This window comes from Chelmon rostratus, chromosome 2 (genome assembly GCF_017976325.1).
Source record: "Chelmon rostratus isolate fCheRos1 chromosome 2, fCheRos1.pri, whole genome shotgun sequence".
Taxonomy (NCBI): domain Eukaryota; kingdom Metazoa; phylum Chordata; class Actinopteri; order Chaetodontiformes; family Chaetodontidae; genus Chelmon; species Chelmon rostratus.
In genome coordinates, this window is record NC_055659.1 from 4,814,097 (window position 1) to 4,834,677 (window position 20,581).

General features: G+C 41.6%; 2 protein-coding genes across 2 annotated transcripts; both read right to left on the reverse strand.

Moving 5' to 3' along the window:
* Positions 1-2,282: 2,282 nt before the first annotated feature.
* Positions 2,283-4,560, reverse strand: LOC121615017 (nuclear factor 7, ovary-like). The gene is made up of 2 exons (XM_041949152.1): positions 4,445-4,560; positions 2,283-4,325 (listed from the first exon to the last, which is right to left on the reverse strand). The coding sequence occupies exon 2, from the start codon at positions 4,316-4,318 to the stop codon at positions 2,915-2,917; it is 1,404 nt and encodes a 467-aa protein (XP_041805086.1). The 5' UTR covers positions 4,319-4,325; positions 4,445-4,560; the 3' UTR covers positions 2,283-2,914.
* A 1,701-nt stretch (positions 4,561-6,261) lies between these two features.
* On the reverse strand, positions 6,262-8,245 carry LOC121614656 (nuclear factor 7, ovary-like). The gene has a single exon (XM_041948645.1). It carries the CDS (start codon positions 8,033-8,035, stop codon positions 6,608-6,610), a length of 1,428 nt encoding a protein of 475 aa, XP_041804579.1. The 5' UTR covers positions 8,036-8,245; the 3' UTR covers positions 6,262-6,607.
* Positions 8,246-20,581: the final 12,336 nt, after the last annotated feature.

Here is a 20,581-nt window from a genome sequence, read left to right on the forward strand (position 1 = left end):
TCTGTATTCAGTAGAGCCCTCTGACCTTTGGGAGGAGTCTCAGGTCTTTAGAACGGGGATTTGTGGCAGGTCCAAGGTCGGGACTGAAAAATGAAGATGATTGTGTTTGTGCTCTCACTGCTCCTCCACCTTGAAACTGCAGCCTCCTGCAAAACCCGAGAGAAGCTGCGTCCTTACAGATCTTTAAAAAAAACATTTTGTTGTAAAGCCCACTTTTTTGTTGAATTTCTTCCATCATACTTTGTGGTTTGTACTGTCTGCTTGTTCTTAAATGTCTGTTTTTTCTACTTTTCTCTTGTGTTTTTCTCGCATGGGCAAGAAGTTCAGCTCATTTCAGAGTAGTCAGACACACAATATGCAACATCACATGCAATATCTGTAGTCAGAGAAATATATGATCATTTTTCAAGTGCATGCGGGGTTGTTTTATATTTAACACATCAGGCCTCTCTGAGTGTTGCTGAGCTTTTGGCTTCAGAGCAGCGATTTCACTGCTTCCTCTCCTTCGCTCATTCATTTTTTATCACGATGTTTAAACTCCATCCCGGCGTTGTTGCTTGTTTCAGCCCGTTTGCTTGAGAAACTCAGCTGCAGGCTGCTTTTATCTGCCACTTGCTGCTTCGCTGTGGTGCGTTCCAGTGCCGTGGGAATCGCCACACCCAAGACATGACTGTTGGCTGACGAAGTTTAGAACACATTCGACTTTAATTGTGAGCACGCTTGCTTATTGTTTCATATTTCAGGATTGGTTTTCTTTCAGATGTAAATCAACGGTGTTTGGCAGGCGCACTTGTTTTGAATATCTGGAGATTACACACTAACATTCACACAGCCTTTGCAGAGCCTTTCTGTGTCTTTTATTTCCTTTAAGGCTGTCATTTTGCTATAACATCATTGTCAACAAATGCCAGGAAAACTAACAATGTGCTCGTGAATCCCTCAACACTTTCTGACTTGTCTGTCTGTGGCTCCCGAGGTTCCAACTGGAGACATAAATCTTTAAAGACGGCTCAAAATATGTAGTTTCACGGCTGCGCTTCGTTAGGAAAATACTGAAACAGCAAATGATGCACTTAATGGGGACTACTTTCAGTTCATTAGTCCGGGATTTCAGGTCTGCCACTTCACCTACACCTTCACCTCCACCTCCACCTGCACCGTCTGTGTACTTAACATTTAAGTACACACACACTTAACTAAATGGTCAGCCATTAGCATTCAGTATACATTTGAGTATATTGGTATATTTTATTTTATTGTTTATTGTTTCTATACATTTTAGTATATTTCAGCTGCTGTTGGCACATTTCACTGGTATATTTTATTGTTCATTGTTTAGTATATTTTATTGTCTTAGTATATTTTCATTTCTGGTATATTTTTAATCGCATTTACGAATATTTTTACTGCATGTTGGTTTATTTTATTCTAGTATCTTAATTTTATTTTATAATCTTTCTTATCTTTCTCATTATCTTGTTTCTAACATGGGGGTTGCAATGCAAATTTCATTGAAATGTCATGCTCAATGACAATAAAGACATTTTGAATCTTGAATCTTGAATCTTGGGACACCCCCATGACTGAGGCACCTGCACCAGCTCAGGTACTGTTCATGTTATTCTAATGTGTTGTTCTAGCTTCAGACTGCAATCCTGGTGTCTAAAAAGCTTAATTTTGCTTCTTCTTGTACCTCAGTGACCCCCACGAGCTTCGTTATGCAATGCTGTGGCCGTGCTGTGTGTCTCGAGGGCACCGGCCACAATTAGAGTTCCACTTTGAAGAAGTAGACATGATAATACATTTGTACAGTAGAAATGATTCGTTAATGGCCCTGGGGAGAACTAGCACTGTGATTGGCGGGAAGTGTCCCATTCACACACTCAGGCACACAGCAGGAGAGAGGAAGCTGCTGCTGATGTCGATAGTGATTACAGCAGCGGGTTAAATCTCCCGAGCTGCCGACAGACTGAACCTGAAGCTCTCTGCAGGCCATCGTCACCTTTAACAGACGACCCGCCGCCATTAATGCAACCTGACAGGGGCGAGCAGCCAAGGAGAGGAGGACACAGCTTTACGACATGCCTTCCTTTGTTCGGTCGCTACCACTTACTGTTCTCCGCTGACACCAGAATAAGAAGTGAAAGGCTCCATGTTCAAACAGTCAGTCTGAATTTGTTTGATTTGTACATCAGGTATTTTACTATACATCAAAAACTCATCCTTGTGTAATTTTCTCATGAAAGAAGACAAAAGACGGGCCAAGTTTTTATGTAACCAGACTTGTACCATTGTCTTTTTTTAATGCAATATTTTCTTGCACAGTTATTCATCTGTTGAACTGAAACTTCAACCTGGAGAGCTTCACGTCCATCCAAGTCTTGAAATGCTCCAACCGTCGCATAATATCGTCTTTAGAAAAGCACACTTTTACTTCGGGACTTGAACATAACATCGCTGTATAAATCTGTATCTACCAAACTGACTAAATGAGTCACTTCATCAAATCATTCATAATTCATTAGTGCAGCAGACAGTCCAAGAACAGTGTCATGTCAGCTGCTTATGAGAGCTGAGAAGATCATGAAGACCTTGAAAAACATGGAGGGAACACAGGAAGAGGGAAAAAAACCCCAAAACACCACAAAGATTTTACATTTCCTTACATTACTGTGGCTGCTGGTTGATGAAAAATTCACACCACAGGGCCCACTTAGCAGCTGTTCAGGAGCTTTCAATCGTACCATGTGATCTTCATCTACAGATGTTTCACAGTTGCTGTGTACATGTTCAAACTTCCATTTTTCTACAAATACACTAGCTCATTGTTGACCGTAGCAAAAACAACATCCAATCAGTAAATGGTTGCTCTGTTACAGCCATCACAACAGTACATCACCACTCATATTCCTGTCTAACTGCACTGTTTTCCCATCACAGAGACAGGAGTTTGTAATATCTTCAGTGGGTGTGCATTTACAGTGTTAATGTATGGAAACAGCCTCTGAGTAAAGGTGTGTGTGAAGGTGTGTATGTGTGTGTTAGTATCAGCATCAGAGAACGACAGCTTTCCCCTGCTGCAGTCCAGTTTGACTCTGATTCTCTGGAGCTTCGTCTTTACTGGGAGAACAGTGGGGTGATCTGGATCAGAGTCCGCTGTGTACTCATCGTCACAGAACACAATTTGGAATAACCCAGACCGTTTGCCGACGTTGCTCAGGACGGACTTCGCTAACACGCCCACCGCCCAGACCGGACTGTGTCCGACCTCGACGTCCCAGCTGTGAGTCCCTGAGTCAAAGCCCTCAGAGCCCAGGACAGAGATGAAGGAATCAAACCTCTCTGGATACTCTGGAAGTTTCTGTCTCTCTCCACGTGTCACACTGGTCAGATCTTCAGACAGGATGAGTTCTGGATGAGCAGAGTTTGGATCCAGAATCACAGGAGTGTAGGAGACCATCTCCTTCATCTTGTTCCAGATGTCAAAGGCCAAGTTGCCCAGGTGTTTGGCCTCGTCTATCAGAGCTCCTGAGACCAGCTGTGGATCATCCAGCAGGGGGCGCTGCTGGACTCTTTCCACTGCAGCCTTGTAGTTCTGCAGGAATGAGACGTCTTCAGCTCTCAGCTCCTCCTCTGTGGCTCTGATTGTGTCTGAAAGAGCTGCTATCTCTCTGCTCAGAGCCTCAATCTGCTCCTTCATCATCTGACTCTTCTGCTCCTCTTCCTCCCTCAGAGCAGTGATCCTGGCCTCCTCTTCCTCTTGTAGAAACTGATGAAGCTTCTTAAACTGCTCCTTAATCCGCCTCTCTGTGTGTCGAGCCTGGACTGGAATGTGTTCTGCTGTTTGATCACAGTTTCCTTTCACTTTCACTTTCAGCTTCAGTTTCTTCTTTAAGGGCTTCAGGGCTTTGTGGAGCTCCTCTCTGTGATCCTGTGCAGCTTCATCGACAGGTCTGAATCTGTGTTTCTTGTGTGTTTCTGAATCTCGACAGACGACACACACTGGCTGCTGATGGTCCAGACAGAAGAGTTTGAGTTTCTCAGCGTGCAGACTGCAGAGAGCCTCAGATCCTGCTGAAGATCTCTGATCTCTCTCCAGTAAGAAGGCCTCACACAGGTTCTTTAATGCCAGGTTACAAGGTGGATCACTCTGTAAGGCCCTTCCTTTACAAACCGGACACTCCTGTACAGGTTTCCCTTCCCACCATTTTTGCAAACAGTCTTTGCAGAAGCTGTGGCTACATGACAGGATGACAGGATCTTTAAAGATGTCCTGACAGACAGGACAGGTGAGATCTTCTTCTAATGGGGAAGCCATCTTCTCTCTAATGAAGACGGAAACAGTCGGTACACAGATAAAACTTCACACTCTTCACTAAAGAACTCTCTGAAAGTACTTTTGTTTTCTAGCTCTCATCCACTGCTCCAGTATTCTAGTACTCACTGTATTTCCAGTGTTCCTGTAGTTTTTTCCCCCCAGTAGACGTCCTGGCTTTACTTTAAATCGAGCCGTCTCTCAGTGTCTCTTCACAGCTGAAGAACAACAATCTGACTTCTCGGTTTGTCTCAGGTAAGGTGAGTCAGGTAAGGGGAGGAGCTTTGTCCTGCCCTTTCGTTCCGTGGTTGAATTTCTCTTCTCTGTGTTTGAGTTAAACACTTAAAGGAAGAGCTGTGCAGACAGTGTTTCATGGCTTCATGTTAAAACCTGCCTGATGTAAAGCTCTCACAGCAACGTCTTATTCAACTTCTTGGAAGTTTTCCCAGAATTCCCTTTAATTTTCATTTGTTCTGTATGTTATGAAAGTAATCTGTTAGACTCTTGAAAAAGTTTTCTTTTCCATTACAGTGAACATACAGCAATGTGTCCATATATATTATTGCTGTTAGTTAACACAGATTCTGTGTGTGGTTCACTGAGGTTGATTACAGAACTCTAGAAAGTTTAAAGACTAAAATCGATAAAGTGAAGAGAAATAAATCACGAAGGAGCTAAAAATACAACATTTGTCCTGAAGTAAGTACTTCAGGAGACATTATGGGGTCAATAAAATCAATCAGGTTCATCCTGTGAGATGCATGAATAAACTGAGCAACTGTTGATAACATTTGGCCAGTTTGATCATGATTGTGTATGTGAACAGTGGGCAGTTTGTCCTGAGAGTGGAGCGAGAGAACGATCGAGGGTCCAAAATGCTGCAGGGTCGTCCTCTGAGGAGCATGAATGTCTTCCATAATTCCTACAGCTATTTGTTGACTCTGTTTTTAATATAAAAGACTGTGAGATATGTCCAGAGGATAGTTGTTGAGAACAGGCCACAGGGTCTTTAAATTAAAATGGCTCATCATTTGGAAGACAAAGAAAACTTGTTCAATCTGATAGCCAGTTGTTGAGATATTATGTTCATGTTTGAAGTCTTGGTTGGACAAAATGGTACAATTCTGATTCAAAAAGAGTTGCGACACTGTGTGAAACACAAATAAAGCAGAAGGTGATCATTTTTCTCATCCTTTTTGACATTAACAGCACAAAGACAATATATTTCATGTTTGACCTCATCAGCTTCATTGATTTTTGTAAATATCTGCTTATTCTGAATTTGATGCAGCAACATGTTTCAAACAAGTTGGGACAGGAGCAACAAAAGACTGGGAAAGATGTGAACGCTCCAAAAACACCTGTTTGGATCATTCCACAGGTAAACAGGTTGATTGTAACAGGTGATAGTATCATGATTGAAGGGCTCAGTGGTTCACAGCGAGGATGCAGCTAGGTTCAACACTTTGTGAACACATGATTGGATAAAGGAGATTAATACATGGACTCAGGGACACTTCAGAAAACTGCTGTCAGTGTCAGTCTGTTTGCAAATGATTGATTCTGTTTTTATTTTACACAGCGTCCAACTTTTTGGGAATCTGGGTTGTATGTGCTGACTTTTGCCTTCACTTATAATCAGCACACCTGAGAAAAATGCTGTGTTGTGTCTAAACTGTAGCTGGTCATAGACAAAGAGTTCAGAAAAAGGGTGACAGTTTGACGTCACCTAGGGTTTGGTAACTGGTTATTCAGGACCGACTGCCAGCTCTACATTTTTTAGATTCAGATCACATCTAATGCATGTAGTGTGATATAATGTAAAGTGAAACCATGTCCCACAAAAACACTCTCTCTCTCTTTCTCTCAAAGTAATGGAAGTAACAAGTATACGTATATATATAATATTTTTTCATTTATAAAACAGTACAAACACTATATAATATACAGAAATGTTTTATTCAAATTACTTGATTATAACTATACAAACTTGTAAAATACATTGTCTGTTGGATCTCAATCATTCTCAGTGATTTAACAAAAGAACATGTTTGTCATGCACACCACAAGTCCTGCATGTAATAATCGTCTGTTTGGAAAACGTGTCCACTATGTCAAAATGACAGCATTTACACTTGGCTAAATAAAAAATGTCTTCTGAGCCCCAATCACTGCCATTATAAGAGTAACTTTATACAGCACAGATTCTATTTAGTACATTCAAATTTTCATCAAAATTGAGAGGAAAACTGAGTATTCACAGCTGTTTTCTGAAATGAACTGAAGAACACATTAACTAAAAGGCCACCAACCGCTGCTGGACACTTTGTGTTCTGTAGAGTGATGCTCGGGTAATATCTTCAGTGGCAATTTTTTGTTAGAGTTGAAGTATGGAAACAACTTCTCTGTGAAAGTGTGTGTGAAGGTGTGTATGTGTGTGTTGGTATCCGGATCAAAGAAGGACAACTTTCCTCTTTTCCACTCCAAACAAACTCTGATCCTCTGCAGCTTCTTCACTGAGAGAACGGTGTTTGGTCCTGGTAGTGAGCATGCTGTGTATTTATCTTCATAAAACAGTATTCTCCACAATCCAGACTGAATGGCGACGTCTCCCTTTCTGCGGACAGATTCTGCTGCTACACCCAGAACCCAGGCCGGACTGTGTCCGACCTCGACGTCCCAGCTGTGAGTCCCTGAGTCAAAGCCCTCAGAGCCCAGGACAGAGATGAGGGAATCAAACCTCTCTGGGTTTTCAGGGACTTTCTGTCTCTGTCCACGTCTCACACTGGTCAGATCTTCAGACAGGATGAGTTCTGGATGAGCAGAGTTTGGATCCAGAATCACAGGAGTGTAGGAGACCATCTCCTTCATCTTGTTCCAGATGTTGAAGGCCAGGTTGCCCAGGTGTTTGGCCTCGTCTATCAGAGCTCCTGAGACCAGCTGTGGATCATCCAGCAGGGGGCGCTGCTGGACTCTTTCTACTGCAGCCTTGTAGTTGTGCAGGAATGAGACGTCTTCAGCTCTCAGCTCCTCCTCTGTGGCTCTGATTGTGTCTGAAAGAGCTGCTATCTCACTGCTCAGAGCCTCAGTCTGCTCCTTCATCATCTGACTCTTCTGCTCCTCTTCCTCCCTCAGAGCAGTGATCCTGGCCTCCTCTTCCTCTTGTAGAAACTGATGAAGCTTCTTAAACTGCTCCTTAATCTGCCCCTCTGTGTGTCGAGCCTGGACTTTAATGTGTTCTGCTGTTTGATCACAGTTTCCTTTCACTTGTTCGAAGAGCTTCAGTTTCTTCTTTAAGGGCTTCAGGGCTTTCTGGAGCTCTTCTTTGTGATTCTGTACAGCTTTATTGATAAGTATGACTTTGTGGTCAGCATGTGTTTTTGAATCTCGACAGACGACGCACACTGGCTGCTGATGGTCCAGACAGAAGAGTTTGAGTTTCTCAGCGTGCAGACTGCAGAGAGCCTCAGATCCTGCTGAAGATCTCTGATCTCTCTCCAGTATGAAGGACTCACACAGGTTCTTCAGCGCCAAGTTACGAGGTGGATCACTCTGCAAGGGCCTTCCTTTACAAACTGGACACTCCTCTATTTGTTTTCCTGTCCACCATCTCCTCAGACAGTCTTTGCAGAAGCTGTGGCTGCATGACAGGATGACAGGATCTTTAAAGATGTCATAGCAGACAGGACAGGAGAGATCTTCCTCTGATCGTGAAGCCATTTTCTCTTTCAGTGGAGATGGAAAACACAGCAGGCACTCAGCTAAATCTGAAAGAGAGCCCGTCAGGTGTCAGTGCACTCTGTCCACTTTAGAGGACTTTCCCCTGTCGGTTTTATCTATTCCTCCATCCACGACTGGAGTATTTCTTCTGTATGTTGTTCTCCGTCAGTGTTGTGATTTTATTCTGATGGTGACTCTTATTGTCTCTCAGTGCCACGTCTCAAAAACAATAACCTGTTTTCTTGGTTTTCTGTGGGCTTGGTAAGGGGTGGAGCTCTCTCGTGCCCTTCGTGCTTTTTGCTCAACTATTAATTAAACATACCAGCAGAGTTGGTTTCATTTCCGTGTGGTGTCATTGGCTTGTTCACTAAGCAGTGTGTTTTATTTAATCTGTGTAGATGATAAAAAACATAGGCTTCACACACATTGTGGTTTGGCCTTGTGTTCTTGATATTTGGCATTTGTGACAGATTCTTAGTGTTTTATGTGCATATGCAAATAAAGCTATCATCCGATCTTTTCAAGTCAAATTATATCAGTTAAGCAGCATATGGGTGTTTAGAGTAAATCTTGGGAACAAAAGCTATGAAAAAAATATTTGTTGACAACCTACAACAAAGTTTGTTAAGTAACATTTTTCATTTTCATTTTCAGGACACACTGAAAAATGAACTAGTGCTGTTTTAGTGGAAAGTCACACACGGCTCTTAGGTGTATTCGTAAGACACATGCTTATAATAACTAAAGTGTACTCTCCACTGTCCAAAATAAAATATCTTCTTTTTGCTCAACCTGTTGCACTAATAAACAGAATCTTGAATTTTAGTAAGGTTATGTCTCTATCAGGGGTTAATGTGAAGAAAATGTATTTTTTCATGAACTAAATTTACCTACAGTTCCACTTACAATTTGCCAAAAAAAGTCAAAAAAAAAAAAAAAAATGTGGCAAACCACAGAAAACGTCTGTAGCCATGGCAACTGTCCATTTCAAAGGTGGCTTTAAGTTGTAAAAATGCCAAACTTTTACTCACAACTACAGAAAATTGATGAAATTGCCAAAAACATGATAAAAACAACTTTTTTTTATCAAAAGACTGACTACCACTGAATCAAAATTAGGTCACAAAAATCAGATTTATGTGTGATATATTAGTCAGTTTATTAATTTCACTTTGAAAACCAAGAAGCTCTGCTGAAAACCAAGGAGCTCTGCTGTGGGCCTGCAAGGAAAAACCCAGACCTGCCCGAACCCCTGTTTGATCCCCTGCAGATCCACGGTCTGGGTGTGGAGCAGGTGGAAACTTTTGAACACCTCGGTATGGAGATGGACACTTGCCTGTCCTTTGGACCTCATGTCGATGCTGTGAATAAAAAAGCCCAGCAGCGTCTCCATCTGCTCAGGAAGCTCAGGTCTTTTAACACCAGCAAGGACATTTTAACTCTCGTTTATAAATCACTCATTGAATCCATCGTCACCTTTAACATCTCAACCTGTTTCAATTTTCTGACCATGAAACACAAAACAAAGCTTTCCCGAAAAATAAATCAGGCCAGTAAAATCACCCAAACAGCACAAGCCCCTCTGTCTGAACTGTACTACTGCTCAGTGATGAGGAAAGCCCCCCTCATCACTGAGGACCCCTCCCATCCACTCCACCATTCCTTCAGGCTGCTGCCATCAGGCAAACGGTACCAGACACCGCTGGCCAAGAAAAACATCTACACAAAATCCTTCATCCCCTCTGCAATAGCTGACCTTAATAACACAAAACATTGGTAAACTGCACCCTTTTTTTTAAGCTACTTTTTTATATGCCACTGTACCGACTGTGTGGGTAAATGTGCCTGTCTTTATTTCAATTAAGCCATGACTGTTTTTAACTGGAATAGACGGATAAAGTTATCTATCTATCTATCTATCTATCTATCTATCTATCTATCTATCTATCTATCTATCTATCTATCTAAAGCTCCTGGATTCTTCTGCAAATACATTAAACCACTGTTGTAGCATTAAAAAGTGTAACATGAAAGTCCTCCATCTGCCGACCCAGGAGTAACACCCGGGCGAGGTGACATTATCAGCACAACCTATTGATCTGTCGGTGTTATCATTTGTCAGGACGGCGGCTGGCATTGATAAGGCTTCAGGATTGGCTGCAGTAGCTACTGGGTATTGATCCGCCCTTCTTTCTAATTGAATATACACGGTCCTGGGTATTGATAGCAAAGAGCTATAATTTAATACAACAGTGGCTGATATTGATGGGTGAATCTGACGCTGTTATCAAGCAGCAAGGAGTATTGATAAATGTGATAGGAGAGGCGTATTGATAAGTAGGTTCAACAAGGTGAGGTCAGCTGAAGGGGGTGGTTTTTACAACAGTGTGTGTTATCCTTATTGCTGCTGGGCCCTCTGTTTCATGTCACTGCGATGCATAATAAGCAAAATCTCAAACCAAAGCTGGTTGTGACCAACAAATAAAGGCCTGTCACTAATAAAGGCCTCGCAAAACTCATTCAGGGTGGTGAATCACCTACAGGTATCCAGTGGATCACATGGTAAATTCTGCTTAATGTAATTTCTACATCACAAACTCCTTCAGTACAACAACCCTGTTGACAGCGCTGACCTCTGAAAGGACGAGGAGCTGTTGTAGCTTAACGTTTGGCTGCTCCACCTAGTTTTACTACTTTAACCTCCTCTGTTAGGTACTCTGGAGTACATTGTGCTCAAAAGAGAAATATTTTGCAGTTTTTGCAGAGACAGAAGTCACTGTTATACATATTTTAAGTAAATTGTGTGAACTTATTGTCCCTTTAGCGACCAAGACTGTTGACAGTTAGCAAACTAGCTGGCTTTGAGCTTTTTTACCTTCCTCAATATCTCTTTATTGAATGAAGCAACATACAATCCTGAAAAAAACAAAACAAAACCACACAGTACAGAGAAAGTAGAAAGGATCTGGGAGAGCTATTGTCACTGACGAGCACTAGCATGTTGCTGGCTTGGTAGCGTGTTAGCCATTAGCTTGCCAGCGACGGTAGTACACCAACTTCCTGTATAAATGAAATTGGCTGTACCAGTTTTTGGTGTGACTTGGCTTTTATTTTAATCTTCTGTCAATGAAACTTTGAAACACTTCCTGCTAATTTTTTCACATCAAGTGTAGAATATACCCCTTGAGTTTGTGGAATATGAAATACCTGAACAAGAAGTATAGAGTGTAATTGACAATGGCTATTAAAAAACTCTCTCTCTCACACACACACACACACACAGTCAGAGTCTCATTGTAATCATTATCTCATTTCTGTCCCACACAGTGAATTCTGAGGATTAAGCAGGAAGTCGGTAATTCCTCCCATGCGTCACGATATCAGATGGGAGCTGTACGAACAAAATATGTCTGGTGAAAGAAAGATGGAGGCAGGAAGAGTGAGCATGAAGATGTAAAGGGGTGAGAGAGATGAGACGAGATATTAGCTAATTACTCTGAGGTAAATGCTGAGAGAAGCATTTCCACCAAGTACCTCAGAACAATGTGTGTGTGTGTGTGTGTGTGTGTGTGTGGTAGCAGGCTGTATCATTCATCACAGCAGTATGGAGGTTATTACACTCTTTATATTTTATCTTTGTACAGCAGCTGATGACCTGCCAATTCAAACAGCTTCAAAGCAGAGATCTAAACCAGGGGTGGGGAAAGTCAGGTCTCCGGGCCGCATGTCGCCCAAGAGACTGTTTGATCCGGCCTGCGAGGCAATTCATAAATACAAAAAGAGTAATGTGAATGACATAATCCTACTGTTAAACAGCAAATCATCAAGACGTAGGATAAAGTGATTGCTGCAATGATAACTTCATGCAGTTGTAAAATTCTTCATGCATTATAAATCGCTGTGGAGTATTTTGGCATATGAAGAGCTTTCAGACTGATGAATGAATTACTCAAACTGGTGCTGGAGCATATTTCATCATCTCACGGGTACAACATGTCCACATCAATACTGCTGCTGGCTTTGTTTTAATGCAGCGCCATTTTTGAACTAAAAGCCTGCTCAGCCTTACTGAAGCATCCATCTGAGAATTGAGGGCCTTGATCAGTCATTATAGACACAACATACACACAGTTGGAGATCTGTGTTTTTTTTTTTTGCAGGGCTGCCTGTGGAGATTTCAGTTCATTAAGGTTGCAACAGAAAAAAAAAGTCTGTGTAGATTGATATATTTGCATGTTACTGTTCATCATCAATCATTCCCTCTGGTCATCAGAGACATACAGTAAATATCAACTCTGTGTATTCTGTCTTCACATTATGGTCTGTTCCATATGAGCTGGCTGGTTGACGCATGACAGAAACGTACCTGGATGAGGTGAGGGTTTGACATTTTGAATGGAGCATCACACACTAAGCTCATGGCAGTCAAGAAAGAATTAGCCTAAAACGCCTTTCCAAGGCAGACCCAAAGAAAACTGATAGCTGTTCTTGAACCATTTGGAGTACATGTGTGGTTTTGGTCTCTTTTGAAAGTGAACTTTTATCCCCAGCAGGAGAACCACTTTAAGTGCTACTGGCAGGATGTATTTTTTTGTAAATAGATGCTTGCAGCTGACTATGTCTGACACTTAGCTGAAAAACACCATGGGACCACAGCATGAAGCCTTACTCCAGTCAAAGTCCAATAAAAAGTTTTATTTGTCTAGACAAATCTATCTATATTTGTATCCATAAAATCTAAATTTTGTCCATGTATACTCATATTTAAGGTATCTCTAATTATATTTTGGCTATATATCTTTATATTGAGGCCATTTACAATTTTTATCACTTCAAATCATTGTGAATCATTGTGATCCGATTAGTACTGAAATCCATGGTTTGAGGTGTTGGAGCTGTAGTGGCATATGTGTGTTCAGAATTTCATTGGCTATTTGAAGTGTCAGTCATCTACAAACTCCATTGCGATTGGCTTGAGAAGGAGGGCCTTCTGTTCAGCTCAGACCGATTGGCCTCTCTGGCTGCTAGGCTTCATATGGCAAGTCGTGATTGGTCAAGTGATTTCAAACCTGAAACACCACAGACTAGCTGGAGACGTTGCAGTGCCGGCCTGCGTATGTTTCCGGAAGTTGTAATGGGAAAAACGCGGGAGATGAGCACATCACCTGCGAATTTGAAAAGAGGAAACATTTTTCTGAGGATTATTATCGTGTTTTGGACTAAATATTTTGACTGCAGTGGTGGATTCGTCTGGCCCTTTGTGGATGTTAGCAGGCCGTTTTTGCCCCAGTGTTATCAATCTGTGGATCACCAAGACACATAAACGGTGAGTTGCCTCAATGTTGCCTCAAACTTAAAAGTGTTTGTTTGTCTGTTGTTGGCGTTTATTGTGTCTAATGTTTTGATAGTATCCTGAAATTGCATCAATTGCTTAAGGAGAATCTCAGCTTTCTAACAGTGTTTGATATGAGTATAAATGTGAATGTAGCGTTTGGTTCAATAGACGGGATGAACAATAATTAATAACCCCGCCTGCGGGCCTTTGGAAAGGTGAAGGGTTTTTAATATAATGTACATCAACCATCTACTGTACAGGAGGATTATACACTGGGATTGTAGTAGTCAGTGATGTTGTACCCGATGTAAATCATGAGATTATGGTCTATATGCTTGATAATGTCACAGTAAAGTTGCAGCAGACTATTCAGTAACAAAGCACATATTTCCCCCCTGCATCCTCAAGTCAGCATGATCAATTTCTACAGTTTGGTAAAGTTACTGGTCCGTATCAGCAACTCAGAGATTGTTTCTATTTTATTATCATTAAATTTATTTATTCTTACAGTATTTACAATCTCTGCTGTAATGCTCTTTTGTCTGTTTGGAGCAACAAGGATTGAGGAGGCTTCCCGGATGAGTCCTGAGAGCAGATAGATACAAAAGAGACACACTCAATTATTGGAAATCTGTTATTGATTGGTTGCTGCAGGTGATCAGAGTGCTTTAAAACCCCATCGCCACAACACACGTTTTACAACAGGACAAAACCCAGGACCAACCTGGGCAGAATAGTATTCTCAATGTTTACATTTTATTGATTGCTGATTTGCCATCTAGTTCAAGTTGTTGGGTATATGTTGACTGTAATTAAGAAAAGACGATCTATCATTTCCCTCTCTGTCAGCAATAATATCGTAGTGGCATTCTCATCATTACCTGTTGCTGGCACAGACATTAATGCTGAGATATAGAGCGTTTTAGTGGTGCAGTGGTCCAGGTGCCATATGCCATTTCTTGAAATAACAGGTGCAGTTTATCCCGTGCACCATTTTCTAGCAGGGTAACTTATGTCCAAAAATGCTTTTTGTTTTACAGTGCTGTGGTGAATAAAACAGCAATAATGTAAGTTGGCGCTCAGATGAGATCAAGTTGCTTGCTCAGGATCCAGGGCGTCTAGCCTGGCTCGACACTCGACACTAAGGTGGCTAGAGGAGAGCAGCAAGTGTCAAGCAGCTTATTATTGTCCTATTTTTGTGAACTTGCCTTTCCGAATATTTTGACGCTCAGGTTTTATGTTGCCGAATGACAGCAGGAGCAATATACCAACAGCCACTAGATGGCAACAGTTACAATGACTAACAATGAGTGCAGGCTTTCTCGAGTCTTCAGAGCAGCTAGATACAAAAGAGAGACACTCAGTTATTGGAAATCTGTTATTGATTGATTGATCACCACAACACATCCTGTTTTATAACAAGAGAAAACCCAGGACCAACTTAGGCAGAATAGCATTCTCACAGTTTAGATTTTATTGATGATGGCTTTGCCATCTAGTTCAAGTTATTAGATGTATATTAACTGTAATTAACAAAAGACAATCTATTACTATTATGATCATTGCCTGGATTAGCAAACCATTAATTTACAAACATAATATCAATAAACAAGGCAAATAATGTAAGTTGAAAATATTAGTAGATAAGAAAACATATTGCTGCCAGTAAAAAAAGAGTGCAAGTAACAGATCTGCTGAACCTTTTGCATGCATGTGTCAATGTTTGTCATACATGGGACTTGTGCTTGTGGCAACACATAGAAAACGTTGGCCCCAGTGTTTGTGCCCCCTTATCATTTAGACAGAACATCACACCATCTTAGAAAATACTAACTCCAAGGCATCAAAAGACTGCTGAGCTGTTGACAGGTGATCTTGCTGTGTCTCGTTCCCTCAGATGATTGTTTGTAAGAAAGAAATTTCTCTCAAACATGTTTTCTCAGTCATCATCATCTTTCTTTCATCATCTTTTCTTGCGTCTCTCCTTCTGTCTTAGTCCTGCCCACTGAAGATGTGAGGGAAAGATGAAAGTAAGGGAAATTTGGATGCAATTAAGTGCGGCATTAAGGGATGCACCCTGCCTCTTTTTTGTGTTTTTCTAGTCTCGATGTGATAAATTGTACAAATGGGGATCACGGTGCACACTTTTGGGTGGTCTCAAAGTAATTCATGATGTTGCGCTCAAAAGTGACAAAAGTAGTGGTGTGGAGGAACAAAAAAGGGAAGTTTACAGAGAAATTCAAACGCTGTTTACCTTCACTCCTCCAAACGACTGATCAATCTCTACATGAAGTCTGGGCGCTTGTCTGAGCATGTGGATGAATTACTACTCGTCTGACTTAAATATAGTGGAGAGAGAGAAATTCTATGAATTAAGCATCAAGACTTTCTGTACTTCATACAAACTTAGACTCAAACTGACAACACCCCGCTGGACAAGCCAGTAGATAAAACAACCCTTGAACCAACCTTCACCTCCTATTTCCCCTGACAGAACTGCACCCCAATTTATTCATTTACCGACCCCCCCAAAAATCGATCCTACCGGCTACTTTCATCTCTCTGAAACATCAACCAAGAAGAGAAGCATCGATATATTTTCGAAGAGGAAACACATTGACTGTGTGGACTGTACTCACATCTCTATTTGCAGTCTACTGGAGGATCAAATCAATGTCAAACCCTGAAGCACCGATGCTCCCTCGGCAGCTTGACTGCCCTGATCAAATATCACGGCAATCCACCTGCTAGATTATGAATATCTTGCTTGCTAAGATAATGTTGCATGTGATTGGCTTGTGATTGCAAACTCAACCTGTTCCAGATGAACGTGCTCACAAGGTTAATGAAGACTGAAAAGAGACAGCTGATAATCATGATACCTGTTGATAGTGACAGGAAATGCGAGTGTTACCTTCGTAGACTCAGGTTCTTACATGTAAAGATATCAGACTTCTAAGTTTTCAGGTACCTGCGCACCCGTCAGACCAGAAGAGTGTAGGGCATGCTAACAGGGTGTACAGATATCAACTAGAAGTAAAGCAATTTTACTTTATTATCCTTCCAAAATATTAAGTTGCTGGCAACATAAAGATTATAAATTATGAAACCAACAAGTGTTTTACTTAAATTTGATAATTGTGTTGATGCCACATGTGTTTTACTTTGATAGTAAACAAACGCCCCAAAAATCCAGTAAATGTTGTCTGGCAGGAATGATATCCAGAGGCTAACAGGCTAGCATTTGCTAGCAGCTACTGTCTGACTCTGGTACACAAACAAATCTGCTGAGCCTTGAAGCTCCCAAGTGCTATCTCAGCAGCCAAGTCGAGTTAGGCTGAGTTGTGTATACAGGTTTGTAGTACTGAATGCCCTGAACGGCTGCTGTGCTAGAATGTATGAGTCACTGTCCGCGCTGCTTAAAACAGGCTAAACTGTCTTCAACTGTTTAAGCTTGTAGTGCTTTTATTTTCTTGGCTGTCAGTTAGTTTGGTCACATTTAAAAGCCAACGCGGGAGAAGGCGAGGACCGTTGTTTGTGCCGGACTTAAGAGTGCGGGCATATGGTGTGTTTGTGCAAACCCAGTATGAATCAAACTTGGCCAGTTAACCTGAAAGAGAGCCAGACTTGTTGGGTCAAGTGTTGAAATGCTTGTTGGGTTGCCCGATGTGATGGGAGTCAGTAATGGTTGCCACTTGTGATTCGCACTGCAAAACTGCATAAAACTGTAGGTTTAAGCAAATGTTACTCAGGAGTGAAATTGTTGGGGACTATTTTCAGTGGTGGATTAATCCACATTTGCTGCTCCAGTTAGTGGCTCACTGATGTGTTTTGATTCTGGACAACAATGGAGTTTCATGGCAAAGAGGAATAAGACTTATCAGGCTTTGAATGCACAGACAATACTCGTCGGTAGTAACAAATCGTCTTTCCGTGGAATTTGTTGACAAAAGCAAGAATATTGAATATCCCCAGACTCCGCCCTTGAATCATCAGGTGTAGCTACTGAATCTTATCTACATGGAGGCACTTTGAGTTGCACAGTGTTTTATCCCACCAGTAGAAAGAGTGGTTTGATTTTGCCTGGAGACTTGTAGTTTTACTCCTTTTGTGATTTCCTCCTCTCGTCGCTTACCTCTCTCTGTCTCGTTTCTTCGCACACTGTCTTGTCTATAGCAGACCCTCTACATAGATAAATGCAGTCATTTCCATCCCTGACTGCTCAGCCGAATAATTCTCTCCTCTCTGTCCTTTATGTGGCGTCGGGACTGTTACTGTGAGAATAAATGACATCTCGGGCCCGGCTGCCATCTCTCAGGATGAGGAAACGAGCAGCGGCCGGCTCTGAATGAAACTAGATGGATGGATCAGTCAACCAATTCATCTATTGATCTGTTGGTTTCTGTGAACTGCAGCTGTCAAGGAAAAGATGATGCGTAACGTTATTTCTTAAAATGTGTTGAGACGAAACATGAACGATGCATTGATGTTGCAGCGAATAGTAAATAGTGGTGAGGAGTGTGTGTGTGTGTGTGTTTGTATGGGTTATTATGTGTGTGTGTGTGTGAGCAACCCGGTATCACGCCGAAGCGTGTAATAAACCCGCCGGTCCACCGTGTCTGTGTCACATTTTGTGTCGTCTAGGCGTGAAAACAGCACCGTCTCATTCCATGGTCAAAATAGCAAAAACAAACTTGCAACGTTCGGTTACACTTTGAAAATAAAGCTCGCTGAGAAACATTTCAAGTTACATTTTGGTTAGACGATCAGCATTAACCATTTGTTTCATGCAGGAATCAGACCCTGGTCTCCTGCCCCGGCCTCCACCCCAAAACAGACTGTGTTGCCCCTTCTACTTCATCTGTTGTCCTTTACTAACATCATTATCGCCCCCTGCTGGTACTGCAACTTCATGCAGGCATTAATTTGTGTGCTTTACTAATAGTGATGCAAACATGATTGCATGTGTGTGTGTGTGTGTGTGTGTGTGTGTGTGTGTGTGTGTGTGTGTGTGTGTGTGTGTGTATGCGTGACAGACTACTTGGAAGCCCTTATAGACAGAGGTGAAATAGAGGTCAGACCACTGGAACAACCAAAGAAAAGATGTAGAATGAGAAAAAGTTGATGGACAGACAAATAGAGACAGAGACAGAGAAGAGAGGGTGGGCTGAAAGATGAGGTGTGGTGACAAGGTGAAGAGAGGAGAGCAGACAAGCTGCCACCGACGTTCACATCCAAGACAACTGCGTGGCCTTTACACACACGCACACACACACGCACACATGCACACGCACACACATCGCTAAGGTGACAGATGAAGGTCAGACAATGTGTTGCCAACCTCAAGAAAGCCAAGATGTCCAGATGTTGTGTGCATCAGATTGAGGGCTAATATGAAAATGTCCGAAAACTCAGAATCAAAAAATGTCACAAAATTGACAGCCAGTTAATACGTTGCGTCTCAGTCTGAAGGATGCTACAGATTGCTGCATGTTCTTTATAAACGAAATCTCTTAACGCAACTAAAAAGGACTGCACATACAAGTCAATGAACAAATGAATGTGAACCTTAATAGGCTAAATGCTAACTACAAGAAATACAGCCATGAACAACAACATCAACAAGTCATTGAATGACTGAAGTTGTGAATGAGGACCTTCAGACCAGATCAAGTAGTCTCTTAATTAGAAGCATCAATTAGTGGAAGTACAAAAGAACAAGTGGATGAAGAGAAACCTTAAAATAAAGCTTAGGGCACCGTTTAGCAACTGAGAGGGATGGATGGCAAACCAACTAACTGTGTTGATGACAAATCCCAATTTTTGATCTAACGGTTTTCAGCCCATCAGCCCAATATCACAGAAGAGGTATTGGTTCACCTCTGTCTGTCCTGTGGGCCGCTCTCGGGCATTCTCCTACGGAGCAGCTTGGCATCTGATGCGACTCTTTCTCTCGTCCGGAGCTTCCTGGAGCCTTTCCGGTATTTTGGGGCATCTTGCCATGTATATACACGAACAACTAAAGACACACAGACAGCTGGAAATAGCATATTATTAAGTATCGATTCTCCACATTACATCCAGTCAGGATAAGAGAAAATACATGCAGAGCAGTGTTTGTTAATCCAATAATTTAATTAAAACGAGTGGATGACTATATCACATCCACTTTCCATGTTTTATGCATTGTCTTTATTCTTATCTTCATCATTTTTCTATCTTACTTTTACTACCATTATCAAGTGGGTTTTATTCTCCATCTTATTTTACATTCATTTTTTATCTGTTTTTATGTCCACTCTGTCTTTCCTATGCAGAGCTCTCACTTGGTGCGAGTGATTTATTTCTTGTAAAGCACTTTGAGCTGCAGTTTCTGTATGAGAGGTGCTATACAAATTAAGTTTGCTATCATTATTATTCTAATTACTTTCTCCTCTCTGCGTCTGAATGCAGAAGAGGGCGGCCCACACATGCAGGCGCTCTGATGGTGACCTGTGTGAGTTTTGGCACCCCAGTCTTACTTTTCCCTTTATTACAAGCTGTGGTCAATTTTCTGTTTAAACATGTGCATGTGAACAAGAGTCTAAACACACTACCTAAGCTACGATAACTAACCTAGGCATATGAAAAACATGAAAAATAGGTTTGTGTTAATTCAGTGGTTTGTTGTCCCTGTGTCCAAAGTCAGTACGTTGAAAACTTTCCTTTCACGAAGTCAATGACACATAATGTATCAGTTGATGTACATTTAGCTCTGCATTGCAAAGTCAGTTTTGTCGTCCTGCCCTCCCTCTGAGTCCTTGATGAAGTCCAGATCATGGAAAACTGGCTCTTAAAAGGGTCAGCTGCAGGTCGGTGTCAGGACCGATCTGTGAAAGCAGGTCATGAATCAATAACCTGGCTGAGCTTCTCCCTCCCATTGGCACTCTGCGTTCCCGTGTTCATCCTCCGTGAATCTTGCAGGCCTGTTGTTTGACCCAGAGGCCAGATGGACAATTAATTTGTTCATCAATAAAAGATACAAAATGTTCATCAGCATTGCTGTTGATTCACGCTACACAGATTATTTAGTATGTAAGTAAATAAAAAAAACTGTTTCCTGTGGAGTAAAATTCAGATCTGGGATGGTTTTTTCGTACAGCAACATGTCACATGTAATGTAATGTGTAAACTACAACAGTGTAGAAGACAGACGAAGAAGTGGCAAAGTG

Excerpts from the sequence above, each read along its gene's own strand:
- LOC121615017 (XM_041949152.1), bottom strand. The coding sequence starts at position 4,318 with ATGGCTTCCCCATTAGAAGAAGATCTCACCTGTCCTGTCTGTCAGGAC.
- LOC121614656 (XM_041948645.1), bottom strand. The coding sequence starts at position 8,035 with ATGGCTTCACGATCAGAGGAAGATCTCTCCTGTCCTGTCTGCTATGAC.